Source organism: Microcebus murinus, chromosome 3 (assembly GCF_040939455.1).
Source record: "Microcebus murinus isolate Inina chromosome 3, M.murinus_Inina_mat1.0, whole genome shotgun sequence".
NCBI lineage: Eukaryota > Metazoa > Chordata > Mammalia > Primates > Cheirogaleidae > Microcebus > Microcebus murinus.
The window spans coordinates 114,004,040-114,026,903 of record NC_134106.1 but is presented as its reverse complement, the minus strand read 5'-3'; the positions used below and the strand labels follow the sequence as shown (position 1 = coordinate 114,026,903).

The following is a 22,864-nucleotide window of genomic DNA, read 5'->3' as shown; positions in this document are numbered from 1 at the left end:
GTTTGCAGTCCCACCAGCAGTGTAGGAGTGTTCCTCTCTCTCCGCAACCACGCCAGCATTTATTGTTTGGAGATTTTTTGATAAAGGCCATTCTCACTGGGGTTAAGTGATATCTCATTGAGGTTTTGATTTGCATTTCCCTGATGATTAGAGATGTTGAGCATTTCTTCATATGTTTGTTGGCCATTCTTCTGTCTTCTTTAGAAAAATTTCTGTTCAAGTCCTTTGCCCACTTTTTAATGGGGTTATTTGATTTTTTCTTCCTAATTTTCGTGAGTTCTAAGTATATTCTAGTTATCAGTCCCTTATCGGATGCATAGGATGCAAAAATTTTCTCCCATTCTGTAGGTTGTCTGTTTACTTTCATGACTATTTCTTTGGCTGTGCAGAAGCTTTGTAGTTTGATCATGTCCCATTTATTTATTTTTGTTGCTGCCGTGATTGCCTTTGGGGACTTCTTCATAGACTCTTTGCCCAGGCCGATGTCTAGGAGAGTGTTTCCAACTTTTTCCTCTAGAGTTCTAATAGTTTCATATCTTAGGTTTAAGTCTGTTATCCAGCGTGAGTTGGTTTTTGTGAGAGGTGAAAGGTGTGGGTCCTGTTTTAGCCTTCTACAGGTGGCTATCCAGTTTTCCCAGCACCATTTATTGAAGAGGGATTCTTTTCCCCAGCGTATGTTTTTGTCTGCTTTGTCAAAGATTAGATGGCTATATGAGGATGGTTTTATATCAGGATTCTCACATCTGTTCCACTGGTCAATATTCCTGTTTTTGTGCCAATACCATATTGTTTTAATTACTACAGCTTTGTAGTATAGTTTGATATCTGGCATATTAATGCCTCCCATTTTGTTTTTGTTGCCTAGAATTGCTCTTGATATTCGGGGTCTTCTTTGGTTCCATACGAAGCGTAAAATTATTTTTTCTATATCTGTGAAGAATGCTGATGGGATTTTAATAGGTATTGCATTGAATCTGTAGATCAGTTTGGGTAGTATAGACATTTTGATGATATTGAGTCTGCCGATCCACGAGCATGGTATGGATTTCCATCTGTTTACATCCTCTGCTATTTCCTTCCTCAGTGTTTCATAGTTCTCCCTGTAGAGGTCTTTTACCTCTTTGGTTAAATATATTCCTAGGTACTTTAATTTCTTTGTTGCTATTGTGAAGGGAATTGAATCTTTGATTTGTTTCTCAATTAGATTGTTGTTGGCGTATATGAATGCCTCTGATTTCTGTGTATTAATTTTGTATCCTGAGACTTTACTAAATTCATTGATCAGTTCCAGGAGTTTCTTGGTTGAATCCTTGGGGTTTTCTAGATACAATATCATATCATCAGCAAACAGTGAAAGTTTGATCTCTTCTGCCCCTATTTGGATACCTTTGATTCCATTTTCCTGTCTGATTGCTGTAGCCAAGACTTCCAGCACTATGTTGAATAGAACTGGAGATAGTGGGCAGCCTTGTCTGGTTCCAGTTCTAAGTGGGAATGATTTTAATCTTTCCCCATTCAGTATGATGTTGGCTATGGGTCTGTCATATATGGCTTGTATCATTTTTAGGTATGTCCCTTCTATGCCTATTTTCTTAAGTGTTCGTATCATGAAAGGGTGTTGAATTTTGTCAAAAGCTTTTTCTGCATCTATTGAAAGAATCATGTGGTCTTTGTTTTTGCTTCTGTTTATGTGGTGAATTGCATTTATAGATTTACGTATGTTGAACCATCCCTGCATCCCTGGGATGTATTTCTATACTCTTAATGCTGATCTTTACATTTTTTGGCATCTGTTCAAATATTACCCATTTTAGTTTACCAATATTAAAAATCATTCAATCTCAGGGAAATGCAGATCAAAACCACAATGAGATATCACTTAACTACAGTGAGAATGATCTTCATGAAGAAGTCCCAAAACAAGAAATGTTGACATGGATGCAGAGAGATAGGAACACTCATATACTGCTGGTGGGACTGCAAACTAGTACAACCTCTATGGAAAGTAGTATGGAGATACTTCAAAGAACTAAAAATAGAACTACCATTTGATCCAAAGGGAAAAAAGACATTCTATAAAAAAGACATCTGCACTCGAATGTTTATAATAGCACAATTTACAATTGCAAAGATGTGGAAACAACCCACATGCCCATCAATATATGAGTGGATTAATAAAATGTGGTATAAACTAATGAACACAATGAGCATTGTATGGGGAAGGGCATGCCTCTAATACTCGCTTGGATGAGGCAAAGTCATAACATGTAACCAAAATGTTTGTACCCTCATAATATCCTCAAATAAAAATGTGGTATATGTATACCATGGGGTACTACTCAGCCATAAAAAAAAAAAAAAAAACAAAACAGGGGGGAACTAATACCTCTTGTATTATCCCAGGTGGAGCTGGAGTCCATTCTTCTAAGTGAAGTATCACAAGAATGGAAAAACAAACACCACATGTACTCACCATTAAACTGGTACTAGTCAATCAACACTTATGTTCACATATGGAAATAACATTAGTTGGGGATTGGGCAGGTGGGAGGGGGAGGGAGGTAAAGTCATACCTAATGGGTGCAATGAATGCTACTTGGGGGATGGGCACACTTGTAGCTTTGACTTGGGTGGTACAAAGGCAATTTATGTGACCAAAGCATTTGTACCCCTATAATAGTCTGAAATTTTTAAAAATAATAATAACATAAAAAATTTTTAAAAAGTCATTTGAGGCTGGGGGTCGTGGCTCATACCTGTAATCCTAGCACTCTGGGAGGCTAAGGCAAGAGGACTGTTTGAGCTCAGAAATTCGAGACCAGCCTGAGCAAGAGCAAGACCCTCATCTCTACTAAAAATAGAAAGAAATCAGCTGGACAACTAAAAATATAAAGGAAAAATTAGCTGGGCATGGTGGCGCATACCTGTAGTCTCAGCTACTCGGGAGGCTGAGGCAGAAGGACTGCTTGAGCCCAGGAGTTTGAGGTTGCTGTGAGCTAGGCTGACACCACAGCACTCTAGCCCAGGCAATAGAGCAAGACTCTGTCTTAAAAAAAAGTGATCAGCCTGTGTGCAAGATTTGCTATGACACCCAATGCAAATATGAATTATGTAGCTTTATTATATGTAGGAGAAACTTAATAAATATTTGATGACTACTTAATGAAGGAATGAATGAGTCTGGCTTGATAATTAACATATTTTAATCAAAGACTAAAAGCAGGACAATCTCATCTCTTATTTTTTAAAATTTCAAAATTAAGGGGGTACAAATGTTCTTGGTTACATAGGTCACTTTTGTAATGCTTGAGTCAGGTCATCTATCTTATTTTAATCAAAGACTAAATGAAGGAACAACCTCGTCTTTCAGGTTTATATTAATATAACCAACATATATGACATCAGCACTATGAAGAGAGCTCTCTTTCCCATTAAATTGCGGACACTTAGACTTTCTTTATGTGGGACAAACCTTTTATTCCATCATTTCCAATTTGGCTTGAAACATACCATGCCTGAAAAGGGCATCATTGGACACCCATAACTCACACTGAGGCATACATGACTAATTCCCTTTTTAAAAAGCGTGTTCTAATAGGAACTAAGGGGGAAATGAGTTTGTTTTGTTTTGCCTTTTTTATTTTAAATTTTGAGTAATAAAGTGGTATACTTTGTTATCTACACTGCTAAAGAGGTGAATAATTATTGATACATAAACTAGAGGCCAGCCACTCAACACTCTGGTAAGCTGTAAAAGGGATCATTCCCTATTTTCTCTATCTTCCTACCCTTGATATTTTGGATCTTCTGCTTGGTTTAACCTAGCAGGTAGCCACAACATTGCTTTGAGTTAAAAATGAAAAGCACAGACAATATAACCCCTACATTATATAAGAACAAAATCTGGCTTGGAAGAACATTGGAGTAGATCACAGGGAATTTTACTGATTTCTCCCCAGGTACCAAATGCCTACTAATCTGCTCTTGCTATAATCAAAATAGTCATCACGAACACCATAATGAAAAAAATCCACATGAAGAATCGGTCTATGACTTTCGCAACCTTCTTCCACTCGCTCCCCTTGGAATGCGTGGCCTTGTGGTCTCTGAGGCACCGGGCAATGTACTCGATGTTCCCTGTGAGCACTGTGTACCGTGCACAGTGGCCGGCGGCGTCCTGTGCGTTCTGGCCCTGGCGCCCCAGGTCATTCTTTAAGAGTTCATGCATTTCCTTGTTTTTGGAACGGTCTTTGTTCCTGGCTGTCGTCAGGTCAGACTCTGGGAGTTGGCTGTAAACCTTCGCGAGGCGGTCCTGCTCCCCACCGTGGCGCGGGCAGAGGCAGCTCTCACCCACATCGTGGACAAACAAGATCCTGGCCATGTATTTCAGGATGACCACCCTGGCCCAGTGTGGCACTGGCCGGGCCTCGGCCCCACAGAAGTGGATGTTCATCACCATAATGGTCAAAGCAGTGGAGGCTGTGATCAAGGCCATGGTGGCTATGTAATACTTACCTGGAATCAAAACAACAATGAAGTCAGTTTTCAAACTGCCCTCGCACAGCCCTGCATCTGTTAATGACGGGATGTGTTCTGAGAAATGCATCATTAGGAGATTTTGTCCTCGTGTGAACTGATAGAGTGCACTTCCACAAAGCTAGATGGTACAGCCTACTGCACACCTACGCTACCCGGGGCAGCACAGTCACACCTGTACAGCATGTGACTGTGCTGAACGCTGTAGGCAATTATAACACAATGGTAAGTATTTGCACATCTAATCATAGAAAAAGTACAGTAAAAATAAGGTACTGTAATCTTATGGGACCTCCGTAGTATACGAAATCTGTCATTCACCGAAACGTTGTTACATGGCACATGACTGTATTTGGCTTAAAAGAAAGAAGCAAACAGCATTTCTAAGTAAGTGGTACATCCTAGTGGTTACAAGTACAGACTTTTGAATCAGATCCCAGTTCAGATCCCAGTTTTATCACTCACTAGACTTATGACCTAGAGCAAGGTATATAATCTTATTAAGCCACAGCTTCTTATTCTATAAAGGAGGTGTGATACTAGCATCTAAATGACAGGAATATATCAAGGCTTAATTGAGATGATACTTGTAAAGTTCTGAGCAACATTCCTGGCTCAAAGTTGAAAAGTGTGTAAATGTTTGCTGAGATCATAATGTGAAAAACCTTTTCACTCTCAACAAACAATTAATGAACTTGACCAGTTCTCAGAATTATCTTCAGACCTCATTAATCTTACCATTGGCTATAGAGACACTGTGTCACCATTAGTCTTTCAAATGTGACTGTGTAAAGCAAATGTTCATGAAACAAGGAAATGAGAGAAGGAAACAATAAAGATAAGGGCACAAATTTATGAAATACAGAACAAAAACCCAAGAAGATAATCAAAACCAAAATCAAACTTTTGAAAAGGGTGATACAATTAATAAACTTTTTGACAAAGCTACACTCACAGAATAAAGATAGAGAAAGGGAGAGAGAGAAAGAGAGAAAGCAAAAGATTTAGCAAACAATAAAATATTATAAATAGTTGTATAAGAATATATTTTATAATCTCGATGAAATTTTCAGAAAAATATAAGGTGTCAAAATAGTGCAAGAAGAATAGGCACACTACTAGAAATAGAAATCAATCAAATACTGCCCCCTCTGAAAAAGGATCTAGGCCTAAAAGAATTCACAGGTGAGTTTTTTCAAACTTTCAAAGAACAAATAATTCATGCAAATTGTTCCAGAATAAGAAACAGTGGAGAAGTTACCTAGCTCATTTTATGACCTCAATTTGACCTTGCTTTAAAAAGTGACAAAAAAGAAATATTAAGACCATTTCACTTATAGACATGTTTAAGAAAGTCTAGCTAACTGAATCCAATAGCATCTTGAAATGGTAATATATCATGAGAAAGGAGAGTTTGGTTCAGTAATACAAAGAAGTTCAACATCAGAAAATTTTAATGCAATCCACTACATTAATGGATGAAAGAGAAAACTCATATAATTATACTAACAGATGAAGACAAAATATTTTTTTTTTACCTGGTTTCAAAGTTTTCTATGGACAAAATATTTGATAATATTTATCACCCATTATTTCTTAGAAACTCTTAGTTAACAAAAATACATAAGACATTTCTTACTATGGTAAAGGCCACAGACCAGAAACCTACATTATATGCTATACTTAATGCAGAAAGTTTAAACACGTTTCTATAAGATTGCAAGCACACTTCATAGGTACTGCAAATAACAAATTGTGATTGTTAATAAATATTCTCAAGATCTGTGTGAACCCTTACTAAAAAGATAATTTCATATCATGATAGAAACAGACGAAGTAACACTTGCAAAATTCCTGCGAGACATCCCTCTTTAGAAATTGTACCCACTCACTGTTGGATGTCACTGCTAAAGAGGAGGGAGATTGCTCTTTGCTTTACCTTGAGATAAAAAGAAAAAGAAAAAAGAAAAAAAAAAGAGGAGGGAGGGACCCGTCAATGATCCTTCCTCAAACAAGGATATGATTGGCTGTCTCACTGCCAATCATGTCTGCCCCAGAAGAGGTAATAAAAATGCCAATGCAGCTCTTCCTCTTTATTGGGGGGAGGGGAATTCCTGCTTCTAATGCTCAAAAAGGTGTGTGTGTGCCTGTTTTGTTAGGAGAGACATATAATAAAAAGGAAGAAATCTCCAGAGAAAGCAAAGTAGTATCATCTGAATAATGAGTGATTGGATTTAATAGAAAGTAAAATGGTAGTGCAACATTCCTTTGATATTGGTCTCTAAGTCCCTTGATGTTTTGAAATTTCTCTTCTTTGCTTACTTTAAAGAGCTAAATCTTGGGTCTAGCTTCTCATTCTGGGAAGCGTCTATTACAACAGCTAGTCATGGAGATGGAGGTATTGGATCTCAGGGGTATCCTTGATGGCAGGAAGTAGGTGTTAAAGTTGACAGGAGAGATCTCAGAGCAAGGTAGGCCAAGGAACAGGGAGGCGGAGATGGTCGCCTCTGTCTACACTCAGTCGTTGCACCCTTGTAATGTGAAAAGATAATAATAGTCACTGTTTGCTGGGTATTTACCATATGCCAGGCCTCTGTCTGTACTAGACAATGACACAAAAGGTAGCAGTCACACACATATTGCAGATGATAGCAGAGACTAAGAAATCAAGCAACTTGCCTAAGGCTGATCAGGAAGTGAGTGGTGAAGTCAGCACTCAAATGCAGGCTTCTTTGACTTCAAAACCGCTAGTTCAGCAGTTTTCAGATTAAACAGAAAGTGCATCAGAATCAACTGGAAGATTTGTTAAAAGAGATTGCTAGGCCCCACTTCTGCAGTTTCTAGTTCAGTAGGTCCAGGGTAGGCCCTGAGAATTTGCATTTCTAGAAGTTCCCAGGTGACCCTGGTGCTGTAGGACCTGAACCACCACTTTGAGAGCCGCTGCTCTAAACCATAACGCCGCTCTAAACCACAACGCCGCTGCTCTAAACCACAACGCCGCTGCTCTAAACGATAACGCCACTGCTCTAGACCATAACGCCGCTCTAAACCACAACGCTGCTGCTCTAGACCATAACGCCGCTGCTCTAAACCACAACGCTCTAGACCATAATGCCACTCTAAACCACAACGCCGCTGCTCTAAACCACAACGCCGCTGCTCTAAACGATAACGCCACTGCTCTAGACCATAACGCCGCTCTAAACCACAATGCTGCTGCTCTAGACCATAACGCCGCTGCTCTAAACCACAACGCTCTAGACCATAATGCCACTCTAAACCACAACGCCGCTGCTCTAAACCACAACGCCGCTGCTCTAAACCACAACGCCACTGCCCTAAACAATAACGCCGCAGCTCTCAGTCCTAACACCACTGCTCTAAACCATAACGCCGCTGCTCTAGACCATAACGCCGCTGCTCTAAACCATAACACCACTGCTGTCAGTACTAAGGCCACTGCTCTAAACCATAACGCCGCTGCTCTAGACCATAACGCCGCTGCTCTAGACCATAACGCCGCTGCTCTAAACCATAACACCACTGCTGTCAGTACTACGGCCACTACTCTAAACCATAACGCCACTGCACTAAACCATAACGCCGCTGCTCTAGACCATAACGCCGCAGCTCTAGACCATAACGCCGCTGCTCTAGACCATAACGCCGCAGCTCTAAACCACAACGCCGCTGCTCTAGACCATAACGCCGCAGCTCTCAGTCCTAACACCACTGCTCTAGACCATAACACCACTGCTCTAGACCATAACACCACTGCTCTAGACCATAACACCACTGCTCTAGACCATAACACCACTGCTGTCAGTACTAAGGCCACTGCACTAAACCATAACGCCGCTGCTCTAGACCATAACGCCGCAGCTCTAGACCATAACGCCGCTCTAAACCACAACGCCGCCGCTCTAAACCACAACGCCGCCGCTCTAAACCACAACGCCGCTGCTCTAGACCATAACGCCGCCGCTCTAAACCACAACGCCGCTGCTCTAGACCATAACGCCGCCGCTCTAAACCACAACGCCGCTGCTCTAAACGATAACGCCACTGCCCTAAACCATAACGCCGCAGCTCTCAGTCCTAACACCACTGCTCTAGATCATAACGCCGCTACTCTAAACCATAACGCCACTGCTGTCAGTACTAAGGCCACTGCTCTAAACCATAACGCCGCTGCTCTAGACCATAACGCCGCTGCTCTAGACCATAACACCACTGCTCTAAACCATAATGCCACTGCTCTAAACCATAACGCCGCTACTCTAAACCATAACGCCGCTGCTCTAAACCACAACGCCACTGCTCTAAACCATAACGCCACTGCTGTCAGTACTAAGGCCACTGCTCTAAACCATAACGCCACTCCTCTCGATCATAACGCCGCTGCTCTAGACCATAACGCCGCTGCTCTCAGTCATAACGTCCCTGCTCTTCCGTGTAAACCCAGAGACCATGAGACCAGTTTTGATTTCAACAGCCAACTGAAGGATATTCAAGGATGCCAACTGAAGACACCAAAGGAATTATGAGGTAGCCGGTACTGAGTCTGACGCTGGCCTAGTTGTTACAAGGTTAAAGGCATACACACACCCTTAAAGGGGTGACCCAGTTGCTACAAAGCTAGGCTCAAAGTGTGAGACACTTGAACTCACCTATCAGAGGGACGTTTTCAGAGGCTGGCATGATCTCTGCCACCATTAGCTGAAATACAGTCATGGCCAACAGGATGGTCACTCCCAGGGACACTTTTTCCCCAGAGGCTGCTGGGAGGTAAAAACTCAAGGGAGCCAGAAAAGATATGAGGACGCATGGGACAAGGAGGTTGACGATATAGAACGAGGACCTCCTCTTCAGAAGGAGAGTGAATGTCACGTCGGGGTAAGGCTCAGAGCAGCAGCCGTAGGAGATCACATTCTTCGCAGCAGGCATGCCATGGACCTCCCATTCCACATCCTCTACGAAGTCAGAGAGGTCGCCGCTGTCTAGGGCGTTGAATATGTCCACCTGATTGCCATTGTAGGTCCAGGAGCCGAAGGTCAGGTTGCACTGCTGGTCATCAAAGGGGAAGTAGGTGACATCCACCACACAGGAGCTTTTGGTGATGGCTGGTGCGTCCCAGGTGATCAGCCCATCATACCGTAGGACGACATTGGTATTTACGGGCTCTGAAGATTCATCATCAGCCCTGGAGGTCAGATGAGGAAAATGAAAGTCGGTTGCTAGGAGACCTCGCCAACTTCCTTATCCCACCTGCCCCGTGCCCATCACATCAGCGCCTTTGGCAATGGACGGCCATTTTCCCTGTCGCTCTGGCTTCAGAGTCTGGAGTCGACTCTAATTCGCCCTTTTCCTTCATCTCCTGCAACAGCCAGGGCTATGGTCTCTTGGAGTCTTCCTTTAAAGCAGTGGTCTCCAACATTTTTGGCACCAGGGACTGGTTTTGTGGAAGAAATTTTTCCACAGACCGGGTGGGGGCATGGTTTGATTGTGCAGTCAAATCTCTCTGCGAATGATAATCAGCTCCGCCTCAGATCATCAGGCATTAGATTCTCACAAGAAGGGTGCAAGTTGGACCCCCGCATGGGCAGTGTACAGCAGGGTTTGAGCTCCTGTGAGAAGCGAATGCCCCAGCTGCTCTGACAGGAGGCGGAGCTTCTGTGATGGCGCCAGCGACGGGAGCGGCTGTAAACACAGGTGGTGCTTTGCTCACCCATTGCTCACTCCTGCTGCGCGGCCCAGTTCCTAACAGGACACGGACCAGTACCAGTCTGTGACCCAGAGGTTGGGGACCACAGCTTTAAAGCATCTCTGCTCTGTGACCCTTCCTGTCTACTCCCAATGCCACTCTCTTGGTCCAGGTATGATTTAACCATCCATTCAAAAAGTACCCCTGCCAAGGCCAAAATCTGCTTACCTGACTTTGTTAACTTTAGGAGCCAGAATATTAAAAATAGTTTCTTGTTGCTGTTCTCAGAGGTACACATGCTGGAGAAAAAAGGTCATTCATCCATAATCTTAGAGATAATCACTTATTCTGGATATATCTTTTTTTGATCTATCAACATTTATGCTTAGCATTTTTGGGTGCAGAATTTCTATTTTCATTTAGGGAATGACTCTTTCTCCACCACTATTTCAAAGCAGAGGAACTGTTGATCAACTGTTGTCCTGGCCCCACCTGGTCAGGAGCTGGCTTGGGTGACCCAGACTAGGTCCAACGAATTTATACTCCTGGAATTTAGATCTTAAGCAGAGTGACTCAAGGACCAAAAACAGTCACCCTGGTGGTGGCTCCTTGTTAAAGAAAACAGCTCCGTAGTCCCTGCTGTCTCAAACACTAGAGCAGTCTTGGTTTTGTCCCTCCCAAGGCCTGGTCATTTTCTTTTTCCTTTAATTCAGTGAGATATACCATATCCTTCTAACAAGTTCATGTGTTCACAAGATATTCAAGTCAGTTTCTAATGGCTACAACCAAAGAACCTTAAGCGATACATTTCTGTTAACATTTTGATGCATATTTTTCCAGTTTTCCTTATAATTTTTTCCATATAAAATATATTTTGGCTAAATGTAATGTTGGTATCCTGAATTGGATCTTGGAACATAAAAAACACATTTGTACAAAAACTGGTGTAATCTGAATAAAGTGTGTAGTTTAGCTAATAGTATTGTATCGATTTTGATAAATGTACTATGCTTATGTGAGATGTAATATTAGGGGAAACTGGGTGAAGAGTATAAGAGAACTCTGCACTGTCTTTGCAACTTTTCTGTAAATCTAAAATTATCCCCAAATTAAAAAGTCAATTTACAGAAAAAAACAAAAAGAAAAGAAAAGGAAAAAAGGATGAGGCAAAATTAAAAAATACATGTTTGAACACAGTAGAGTGAGAAAAAAGAAAAGAAAGAGAATAAAATGAAAAAAAGAAAAAAATATATGTGGTCATCTGTTTATATTCTTCTACAACATTCTTTTCATGGCTAAAGAGAATTCCACTGTGTAGCTACACCATAGTTATTTAACCAATCTACTGATGTCCAACATTATGGTTGGTTCCAGTTTTTGTATTTATAACCAGTGTTGCAGGGAACATCTCTGTAGTTGAATCTTTGCCTTATACACTGACACTCTCCTTAGGTTAAATAGCTAGAAAAGTATGTGTTGGATCAGAACAAGCATGTCTTTAAGGTTTTTTGTTTTTTCTGCTCATTAAAAATTAGGAGCCACACCAGCAAACATATGAAAAAATGTTCAACATCTGTAATCATCAGGGAAATGCAAATCAAAACCACAATGAGATATCACTTAACTCCAGTGAGAATGGCCTTTATCAAAAAGTCCCCAAACAACAAATGCTGATGTGGATGCGGAGAGAGAGGAACTCTCCTACACTGCTGGTGGGACTGCAAACTAGTTCAACCTCTGTGGAAAGCAATATGGAGATACCTCAAAGCGATACAAGTAGATCTACCATTGGATCCAGCAATTCCACTACTGGGCATCTACCCAAAAGATCAAGTCACTTTATGAAAAAGACACCTGCACTCGAATGTTTATAGCAGCACAATTCACAATTGCAAAGCTGTGGAAACAACCCAAATGCCCATCAATTCATGAGTGGATTAATAAAATGTGGTATATGTATACCATGGAATCCTACTCAGCTTTAAGAAACAATGGTCATATAGCACCTCTTATATATTCCTGGATACAGCTGTAACCCGTTCTACTATGTGAAGTATCTCAAGAATGGAAAAACAAGAACCACATGTACTCACCAGCAAATTGGTATTAACAGGTCAACACCTAAGTGGGCATATAGAAGTTAACATTTATCGGGTGTTGGGAGGGGGGAGGAGGGGATGGATATATACAAACACAATGAATGACGGATCAACACCTAACTGGACATACAGGAGTAACATTTATCGGGTGTCGGGAGGGTGGGAGGGGGGAGGAGGGGATGGGTGTATACAACCACAATGAGCAAGACGTGCAACATTTGGGGGATGGACGCGCTTGAAGCTCTTACTTGAGGGGGAAGGGTGCATCGGCAATATATGTAACCTTAACACTTGTACCCCCATAATACGCTAAAATAAATAAATAAATATCTAATTAAAAAATAAAATAAAAAAGAATTTACATAAAAAACAAAATTAGAAGCCACAGTGTTAGGTGTGATGGTCTGACTGGGTCCATCCCATACCCAGAGGGATCTCTAAAGTGAGTCTTTGCGAAGATAACAAAAAGAACTTTTTCAAAATGCCTGAACCTACGCCCTGAATGATGAGAAATATGTGTTGTTATATGAGAAGTGAGAACACCACTTACCCAGCCCACTTCTTTGGTATAAGAGAAGAGAACTAGGGATCAAAGAGAATCTATTTGGGGCTAGAACAATAGTATTGTTAGAGTCTCTGCAGCAAGCAGATGGCCTAATCAAATTAGATAATTTGAGGAGAGTTAAGGTAGAGACTATTTAGAGAGGGATGGTAAGATGCAGGGACCACACCGGGGCTCGGAACAGCAGAGCCATTGCCATAGCCCAGGCTGAAGAGCGGAAGAGAAGGAGCAGTCGCCAGAGCCAGCAAGGAGGGGTTGCATGGGAAGGGCCGCCATGATAGGAGTTAGGACTTTCTGCCAAGGGACACACCCAGCCAAAGATAACTCCATAGGAAGGGGGCAAAGGAAAACATACCCTAGCCTCTCTTTTCTCTTTGAAATCGCCCACTGTTGCTTCCCATTGGCCAAACTCAACCCCAAGCCAGACAGCAGGGGAACCCACTGACCAAAACATCACCCTAGCTACTCAGGAGTTGTTTAAAGACATTACATGTAATCACTTCATGACTAATATATTATCGTTTTATCCTCCTGGTTTTTCTGATCATCTCGTTTTACAGCTCAAAACTTGCAGTGGCTTCCTGTGGCCCCCCAGATACTCCCACCTGCTCAGCTCAGTGGCACACTCCGCGGTCCAGAGGCTCCATGGTTCACTCCCAGCCCACTCTCCAGCTTAGTCTCCCACAGGTCTCCTTCGCTCTCACTCCACCCCACGGCTGAAACCCCAACATACTCTGCGAGGTCCTCTCTGATTCAAAACCTTTCTTCTCTCTATCACAGCCCCCATCTTCAAGTTCCAATCTAGCACGTCCTTCAAGACTCGGCTCAAATGCCACCTTATCCCTGATGCCTTCGCTGCCTCTCAGGCAGGCCCCTTTCCATCTTCGGAGGCCTTGGCACTTCACATCTCCATCACAAAGGACTTACATTTTTACCTTCTATTATAGTTTTATGTACATTTCGTGAGGTTGTTCCTTGAGGTCAAATGCAGAAAGTTTAAACTTAAGACTCTTAAGATTCTTATTTCTTCTCATAAAAATATCACAGAGAGTTTTGGGTTCAAAACCTGATTCAGGGTCTGTAACCTTAAGCAGGTTATATCTCTGTCATTAACCTGTGAAAGTGGGGATTATAACACTTTAAGATTTCTTTTAAATTCCACTTTCAATTAATAACAATGAATATTAATTTCTCATTGCTGCCATAACAAATTACCACAAAGCTAGTGTCTTAAAACAACACAAATTTAGCATCTTAACAATTCTACTAATAGAGTTCAGAAACCCTAAAATCAACACGTAGCAGGGCTGCATTCCTTCTGGAGGCTCTCAGGGAAAATCCTGCCTTGCCTTTTCCAGTTTCTAGAAGCCACCTGCACTCGTGGGCTCGGGTCCTTCCTTGCGTCACTACCTCTGCCTCCTCAGTTGCTCTGCCTGTTCTCAGCCTTCCTGGCCCCTGTGTTTACAGTAGGCCCACCAGGGTACCCCAAGGTAACCCCGTCTCTAATCTTTAATTCAGTCACACCTGCAAACTCTCCTCTGCCACATAACATAACATATTGACAGGTTTGGGGCATCAGGATGTGGACATCTTTGGGAGGGGACAGTATCTTGTCTGCACATTTTGTAAAGCCCCAACTCATTGCTGACGTGTAGTAAGTGTCCAATACATGGGAATTTCTTCTCTTCCCCTAACGTCTGGTTCAAACTGGGTTCCGTGTTCTTGACTAAAGACATTGTTCCCCCCTCACCCCTCCCCTCCTCAGCTGCTCCATGGCCTTCAGGCAGCCCTTCCTCCTCCTCTGTTTAGTTGTCTTGCCCTAGAGCAAAGGTGTCTTTGCAGCCGGCTGTAGGGAGCCCCTTCCTGGAAACCAGGGAGGTGGAGGAGGGAGCAGGAGTGCCAGTCGGGTTTTCCAGTCACCAAGGAGTGCTTGGAACCTCCCACGGACTTGTCTGTTTACTCGGCCCCATGATCCCTTCCGCTTTCTCTCTCCGAGTCCTGCTCACCTCCCTTCCTGTGCCCTGACCCCTCTCCTCCTGGTCCCCTCAGGACTTGCCTCCCCTGGTCTCTCATTCTCTCTGCCTCTCCAGCCCCTCCCCGCTCTGCCCCAAGTCCCTCCTGCTGACCTCTCCTTCCACACAGCTGCTCTCAAGAGTGATACATGCTGTTGTCTCATCCACCTTGCTTTTATTTCTCAACTTCTGCATTTTGGGCTTTTTTCTGACAAGTGCAAAGAGGCAAATCTCAAGACCTCTTCTAAGTCTTCTTGTTCAACTCTGCCCAAGCGTTCCACACTATGGTTGTTCCGAGACATCATTTCTTCCTTGGTTGCTAGGACACAGCTTTCTCTCATTCTCCTTCTACTTTCTGACCTTTAATTCTAAGTAAATGTAAGTTGGGGTCTCCCCAACTCTGTCCTCAGCTGTTTTCATCCCCTCCATGAGAAGTTCTACAGGGCTTTAAAGGGTTTGGGCATCTCTCCTCAACCTTCTTTCTGGCTTTCAGATTTGCCTTTGCAATGTCATGATTGGACATCTCCATGTGGATCTTCCTTTTGTCCCTCAAACTTAACAGCAAACTCATCCTCTTTTTCTCCAAACCTATTTCTTCTACCCTCCTTTATTTACAATCTCATCTAGAAGTCTTGCCATCCACTAAATCATCTCATATAGCTAAGGTTAGCTGACCTTAATGCTAAATTCTAGACAAATTCTTCTAAATATAATAGGGCACCGACTTCTTCACTAAAATGGTCTAAAATCCAACCATTAAAGCTGCTCATTGAAATCCAACCATTTTGGCCAGGCATGGTGGCTCACACCTGTAACCCTGGCACTCTGGGAGGCCAAAATGGGAGGATTACTTGAGATCAGGAGTTTGAGACCAGTCTCAGCAAGAGTGAGACTCTGTCTCTACTAAAAATAGAAAAATTAGCTAGGTGTAGAGGCTCTCACACCTGTAGTTCCAGCTACTCAGAAGGCTGAGGCAAGAGGATCGCTTGAGCCCAGGAGTTTGAGGTTGCTGTGAACTATGATCATACCACCACACTCCAGCCTGGGTGACACAGCAAGATCCTTTCTCAAAAAAAAAAAAAAAAATCCAACCACTAAACTAACCAGTGAGCACACATGTGCAGAGAGGGAAGTAAAACCCAGTAGAAATCAAGCAAGGGGGGAGGGGCAGGAGGAGATGGGTGAAGACCTGCCTAAGGGGTACAGTGAACACTATCTGGGAAATGGGCACACTTATAACCCTGACTCAAGCATAACAAAAGCAATCCATATAGCCAAAAACATTTATACCCCCATAATATTTTGAAATAATAAAATAAAAAGAATTTATCTACTGTAGTTTACATAGTCATTCCTCTAATGTTGGTTTAGTTGGTTGGTTTAGTGTTGGTTTCCATTTTTTACTATAAATAATGCAAAAGGGAAACCCTTCATAAAGCAGAAGCAATAAACAAGAGAAAAGGATATCAACATTTTAGAGACTCTATACATATTACTTGATATATTTACTTTTCTTTAATTATTCAAAAAGGTGAACATTTTTTCATGTGTCCTATTTTTATTTTTTTCTTTTAGAGATTTATCTTTTTTAAAAATATATTTATTTTTCTATAAAATTCATTGAATTGAAAAACAATTGTACTTTTTACATAATAGACACTAAGACATCTAAAATTCTTTGTTTTTTATTAACATACAAAAATATCACACAACACAAAGAAACATTAAATGTGTCATGAAGATAATTTGTCTGAAGGTGACTAACAGCAACGGCTACATTAGTCATGCTGCTAATTTAGCTCCAAGGGTTTGTTTAGCACATCAGAAATAGATTTATCTACTTGTATCTTTGTAATCTTAAGTTATCCTTTTTAATATATAATGTTTTGTTAAAAGATTGAATAAAGGGTAAATGTAGTTGAAATGTCCAAAAAAAAAAAATCCAACCATTAAAACCTTGCTATGATACATGCAGATTTTATATTTCTGTATTCCACTCTTTACCCAATTTAAACATGTCAGGAATCCTTGCGGCCTCTTATACTAACCACTATACTAACCATACATTCATAGTAAACATTTTCACCAGAACTTTGAGCCCCAATTCATTTATTTCTTTACTGATTTACTAACAGAGCCAGTATCTACTTGAACTATTATTTTGCTGAAGAGCTCATTACCTCCTGGGAAAATTCATTGCTGAAATTATTGGGAAAATTTTCTTTTTTTGAGTAGATCTTATCTTCCCATTAGCTTCTACTCATTGTTTGGGGTTTTGCCCACTAGAGCAATGTTCTCTCTTCTCTCTGCCTTATTTTCTCATGATTGCCTAAGGCAGCCATCAAGTCTTCCAAGGTCTTCTCTCTTCCTCACTAAGCATGAACCAATTCAACTGCTCCTCATGTGAAGTGGTTTCCGGGCCCATTACCTTCCTGATCACTACCCAACAAGCCTAGCCCCGTGGATTCAAGCACCAGGATGACTCTAGGTGCTAAGCACCCTCCTGCCCAAAGTATCTCATCACCCCAGACGGCACCGCCTACCCAGGCCCCTCGTTTCCCTTCGCCGCCACTCAGGAAGCCCATTCTGTGCTACAGTGCTCTGTCCCAGCTTCGGAGAGTGGTGACACTGTGTCTGGAATCAGAAGATTCTGCAGGGGCGGGGATTCAGCCAGATGGACCAGGCTCAAGGAAACAGCCATGGCTAGGGGCTTTTCCATGCCTGATCCTATAACTCTCTCCTATTTTCCCCACAGTCAGTTAGGAAATGCAAATGTCATCCAACCACAGCTACATTTAAAGATGCCTCTAAATGACAAATCTCTGGGAAGTTTTTCTGAGAAGATGGCAAACAAGAATAGAGTTAATCGGTGTGGTAAAAGGCTCTGAGAAAGAAAGGGAACATATCAAGGCCATCGGTGGGGTGGGCAGAGAGAGGGACAATGAGGACAGGATTCGCCAGAGCCACAGTGGGTTTGTGTGGGCACATGAGCATAGAACTGGCATCTCTAATAAAGCCCTGGGGAGGCTCAACTTAGGTTGCCACGCAGGCTTGCAAAGAAGCATTTTAGTAAGAGCTGGTCACTGCCTCAGCCAATCAAAGCAGGAGCGAGAGGAGAACCAGCTTTCTGTTTGTTTTCCAAGGAGAGTTGTTAAAACTTACAGAATGCTGTAAGAGACCATCTGTCAACTGCATTTTCAGATGTCACTCTCCTGAACTCTGTGGATGAGAGAGTGGTGATGGATAATGTGACTCATTTTCTTTTCTTTCTTTCTTTCTTTCTTTCTTTCTTTCTTTCTTTCTTTCTTTCTTTCTTTCTTTCTCTTTCTTTCTTTCTTTCTCTCTTTCTCTCTCTTTCTTTCTTTCTTTCTTTCTTTCTTTCTTTCTTTCTTTCTTTCTTTCTTTCTTTCTTTCTTTCTTTCTTTCTTTCTTTCTTTCTTTCTTTCTTTCTTTCTTTCTTTCTTTCTTTTTTGAGACAGGGTCTTGCTTTCCTGCCCAGGCTGGAGTGCAGTGGTGGGATCATAGCTCACTGACGGCCTCCCGTGTCCAAATTCCCTCTTATATAAAAACACCAGTCATATCGGATTAGGTGTCCACCCTACTCTAGCTAGAGCTCCTAGGCTCAAGCGATCCTCCCACCTCAGCCTCCTGAGTAGCTGGGACAACAGGCATGTGTCACTAAGGCCGGCTAATTTTTTTTATATTTTGTAAAGACAGGGTCTCACTATCTTGCCCAGGCTGGTCTGGAACTCCTGCAATCAAGTGATCGTCCCACCTGGGCCTCCCAAGGTACTAGAAGCCACCACACTTGGCCAGACAATGTGACTTATTTTCATGCTCTATGTGTGTGTTTGTGTGAGACACAGGGAGAGACAGAGAGAGTGAGCACATGAGGAGGGAGGTGAACTGGAAAATAAACCACAAGTACTTAAAAGTTCTCTTTCTTGGGCAGGGAAATGGAAGCTTTCTCTGGCCACTGGGGGTGGGGAATGAACAGGAGGATCAGAGCCAGGATTCAAGAGGTCTAGACCCTCAGATGAGCTCTCTGAGTAAGGAGTGAGACTGAAATGCAGGCTGCAGCCCGCCGGTGTTGCTTCCTTCCTTATGGGAAGTCCATGCCCACGGGAAACCTCCACTGCCCCGGGGGGCCCCTGAACCGCCCTCATGCACATTGCTCTGCACTGCGGAGGAACCTTCCCCATTCCACGGAAACTTGGGCCCCAGATAAAAAGAGGGAGAAGTTCCCTCCACAACAGGTGGAGCAACTGAGTCTGAATCGTGGCAGAGAGCTCTGGCTCCTTTCTCAAAGCGTAGGGTGCCAGCATCATCTGCAGCTGGCAGCAGTGCAGAACCGCAGGCCCATCCCACGCCTCCTGACTCAGAATCTGACTTTAACAAGATCCTGGGAGATCCGTGGGCACTTTACAGCTGGAGAGACATAACCCTCACCTACCCATTTGGACAGGGCCCTTTGCTCTGAGACCAGGAAAAAGCCAACCGATGCCCTGTGATCTGGTTCATTCATTCCCTCCACTCCACACAGAGTCCCAGATCCACAGGCCAGCTTCTAGATGGCCATTCCAATCTAGCATTACCAGCATCATTGTTACTGATACGTGACCCTGGAGAATGAGTGCCATTGCCAGGGGTTGAATTGTATCCCTGAAAAATTGATATGTTGAAGTCTCAGCACCCAACATCAGAATGTGACTTTATTTGAGAATGAGCCATTGTAGATGTAGTTAAGATGAAGTCGCGCTGCAATAGGGTGGACATGTAATCCAATGTGACTGGCGTTTTTATATAAGAGGAAATTTGGACCCAGGAAACACCCAGGGAGGACACCAGGTGAAGACGAAGGCAGGGATCGGAGTGATGCTTCTACAATTCAAGGAACATCGAGGATTGCCGGCAAAGCCCCAGAGCTAAGGGAGAGGCCGGGAACAGACTCTTCCTCACGGGGAAGCAGCCCTGCCGACACCTGGATCTCAGAACCAGGAGACTACAAATTTCTGTTGTTGCCTCGTTCGCAGTACTTTTATTCTATATGGCAGCCATAAAATGCTGCCACTAAAAAAGCCACTAATGCTGCCTCCAATTTGTCACCTGAAAAGGGGGAATCTAGATTGAATTTGGTGGTTTCCTGCTAGCTGTAAGGTTTTATCAACTATTATCTTATTATCTAAGATTTTATGACCATTATTTCAGGGCCTAGGAGTGTGGATTAATTCTTAGCTTCATGCATGTTTTAAAACATGCCCTTTTTCATCATGTGTAAATTCTATTAATCAATAAGTTCATTCCTGAAAAGGCTTAGTTCCGACTCGCACTCACTTGTTATACAGGACAATGTCCGGCCTCCACACCAGGTCGCTGGGAATCCGGATGGAGTCGAGCCCGTCGTATTGGTCCCGGTGCCAAGAGAGATACGCATCGTGCCAGGTCTGGCGAATCCACAGATAGGCGGTCAGAATCTGGTTTCTTTCATCCTGCACAGTGAATCCAGATGTGACTTTATCCAGCAGACCCTCAACCAAACGTCTTCCATTTTTAGGACGCTTGTTCTTCAGAACAGGCATTTCGAGGACATTAATCTATTTTCAATCAATGAGAGCTTTTTTTTGTCTGTTCTATCCCTTGATTGACTACCAATGTCACATTATTTTCTTCCTTCTGGATTTACTGTTCAGAATGTAAAGTGGACACATTTTTAAGTCTTTAGATCTTTGCATGGGTCTACTGCTCAAATTTCTCAGAAAATTGATCAACTAATGATGTACTTGAATGAGAAAGTCAGGAAATATCTACAATGTACCAAAGAAAAATCCTTCAAATTTCATAATATTGTGTAATTAAATGTCTATAAGCACTAAATAAGTGATATCATCTTAAAACACCACCTTCCTTTCTGCCAAATTGAAATTAAATTCACATAACATGAAACTCACCATTTTAACCATTTTAGAAGTGTACAATTCAGTGGTTTCCAATACATTCACAGTGTTGTGTAACCATCACCACTATCTAATTAAATTATGATAATAACCCCTAAAAAGAAACCCCATTAACCATTACACAGTCTCTGGCCTGTCACTTCCCCTCTCCCCAGCCCCTGGCAACCACTATTCTGCTTTCCATACCTATGGATTTTCCCTATTTTAGACATTTCGTAGAAATGGAAGCATATAATATACAACACCACCTTTCTTTAGATTATCTAAGGCTGTTCCAGTTAATAACCAGGATAACATTTAGTGAAATTAATTAGTTTTGTGCAAAGCTTCCTTCTCCCGGCAGCTTGAACGCGGCCATCTGCTCTCACTTGCTCTCATGTTCCCAGCCAGACGTTCCCGTTGGAAAGATGGTTGTTTTCATTCTGAGAACCATTCCAAAGTCGCCACTGTGTATTACTCACCATGTCCTTAATCTGAGAAAGTGTAATCTGCAGCGTGACGTTCAGGACTTTGTCTGTGTCTTCCACTGGACGAAGAGCGCTGGAATAATCTTCAAAAAGGTCATTAAACAACTTCCGGGCATATTTTCCATCAGCCGTTTCTACAGCTGCTCAAAAAGAGGGACCTAGATCAATATTCAGAGTGTTGTGTGTACTTCGAGAAAAAGATACCAGTCTGAGGTCGGAAACTGGGGCAGAGCACGTCAGCTAGGGCTAAGCTCTGTGTCCGTGGATGAGTGGATTTTCTGCCCCCCCCCAGACCAGCGTGTGTCGGTAGGAAGCACGGGACCCTTCCACGCAGTTGGGTCATCAGCTTTGTCTTCCCCGTCCCATCCCACCTCCCACCAAAGAAATGGCCCCAGATAAGCCAAGATGGTTATATGCCACCAGCCTCTCACCTCTCAGTCTAGAAGCAGCAAAGTAAATCCAGCAAAAGGAGATGCAGGGATGGGGCCAGTTCATCTTCTCCCTGAGCCTCTATAAAGGCCCGCCGGGCGGGGCGGACCTCCACCTCCCTCTGTGAGTGCAGAGGCCTGGGCACAAAGAGCCCACACTGCCCTCCGGGCTTGCGCTCGGGCTTGCACTGCACGTAGGACTGAGGTCCTGAGATCCAGACCCGCCCTCCCTCCCCTCCTGTAATCTGAGACTGGCAGCTCCAATATCTGAGACGCCAGGAACCCAGGGTGGCAGTGCTGCTCCAGGGGCGGGGGCCATCTCGGTTGATCCTTAGCCACCCTCAGCAGCAACAGCTAGACCAAAGGACAGAAGGCAGGAGCAGGAGTCGGAGGTTTGCTCGGCACCCCACAGGCTCTACCTGAGCAGCATGAGAGCTCTCTACGCCTGCAGCAAGCAGGTTTAGCCTGAGTCAGGCACATGGGGAAGCTAAACGGATCCAGCTCCATGTGCTTTCAGCGCATTTGAAGAGAGAAAGAGAAAGGGTTCCAAGATCTCCAGAACATACTGGCATTTGGGTTCACTCTCCACACCTGCTTCTGACCACTTCTTCAGCCGTCGACTGGGCGCGGCGGCGCGGGCTGCGCCGGGGGAGGCTCGCTGCCTGAAGAAGCAGCAACGCTGAATTGGATGTGGAGTGGAACACCTGGGTTTGACTGCCAGCTCAAACGCTGCTACTCTATAATTCGGGATCCATTACCTGAGCTCTCTGACCCTTCTGAACTACAGACCAGGGAAAGTAACATTCCCTCCCTCCCAGAGCGACAGGGACACTATCTAGAAGAGCACTTTGTAAATGTTAGCAATTTTCACCTCTGATCAGCTTTGCAGATCCAGAATTTCTACATTTAACCAAGTCACCCAAGGTTTACCAGCTCTAACAAAATGTTGTGAAGGTTTCAAAGGCTATCCGAATCAGCGTGAGAGAGATTCATGACCAATGATGATATTACTAAGGATGATACCTTTTGCATTTGAATGCTACTTTATATAAAATTTCACAGAGATTTCTCATATGTAATCGAATTTTGCTCCCACAAAAGA

At 43.1% G+C, this 22,864-nt stretch overlaps 1 protein-coding gene across 1 annotated transcript; it reads right to left on the bottom strand.

Moving 5' to 3' along the window:
* Positions 1 to 3,225: 3,225 nt before the first annotated feature.
* Positions 3,226 to 21,958, bottom strand: CHRNA9 (cholinergic receptor nicotinic alpha 9 subunit). The gene is made up of 5 exons (XM_012754001.2): positions 21,766 to 21,958; positions 21,329 to 21,474; positions 20,248 to 20,402; positions 9,207 to 9,739; positions 3,226 to 4,515 (listed from the first exon to the last, which is right to left on the bottom strand). The coding sequence occupies exons 1-5, from the start codon at positions 21,827 to 21,829 to the stop codon at positions 3,974 to 3,976; spliced, it is 1,440 nt and encodes a 479-aa protein (XP_012609455.1). The 5' UTR covers positions 21,830 to 21,958; the 3' UTR covers positions 3,226 to 3,973.
* Between the last annotated feature and the right edge of the window lie 906 nt (positions 21,959 to 22,864).

What these genes read in the sequence shown, in the direction of transcription:
- CHRNA9 (XM_012754001.2), bottom strand. Translation starts at nt 21,829, where the DNA reads ATGAACTGGCCCCATCCCTGCATCTCCTTTTGCTGGATTTACTTTGCT. An exon ending in TGCTGCTTCTAGACTGAGAG is followed by an intron (nt 21,475 to 21,765) that starts GTGAGAGGCTGG and finishes CTTTTTGAGCAG; the next exon opens with CTGTAGAAACGGCTGATGGA. An exon ending in GACATTGTCCTGTATAACAA is followed by an intron (nt 9,740 to 20,247) that starts GTGAGTGCGAGT and finishes TCTGACCTCCAG; the next exon opens with GGCTGATGATGAATCTTCAG.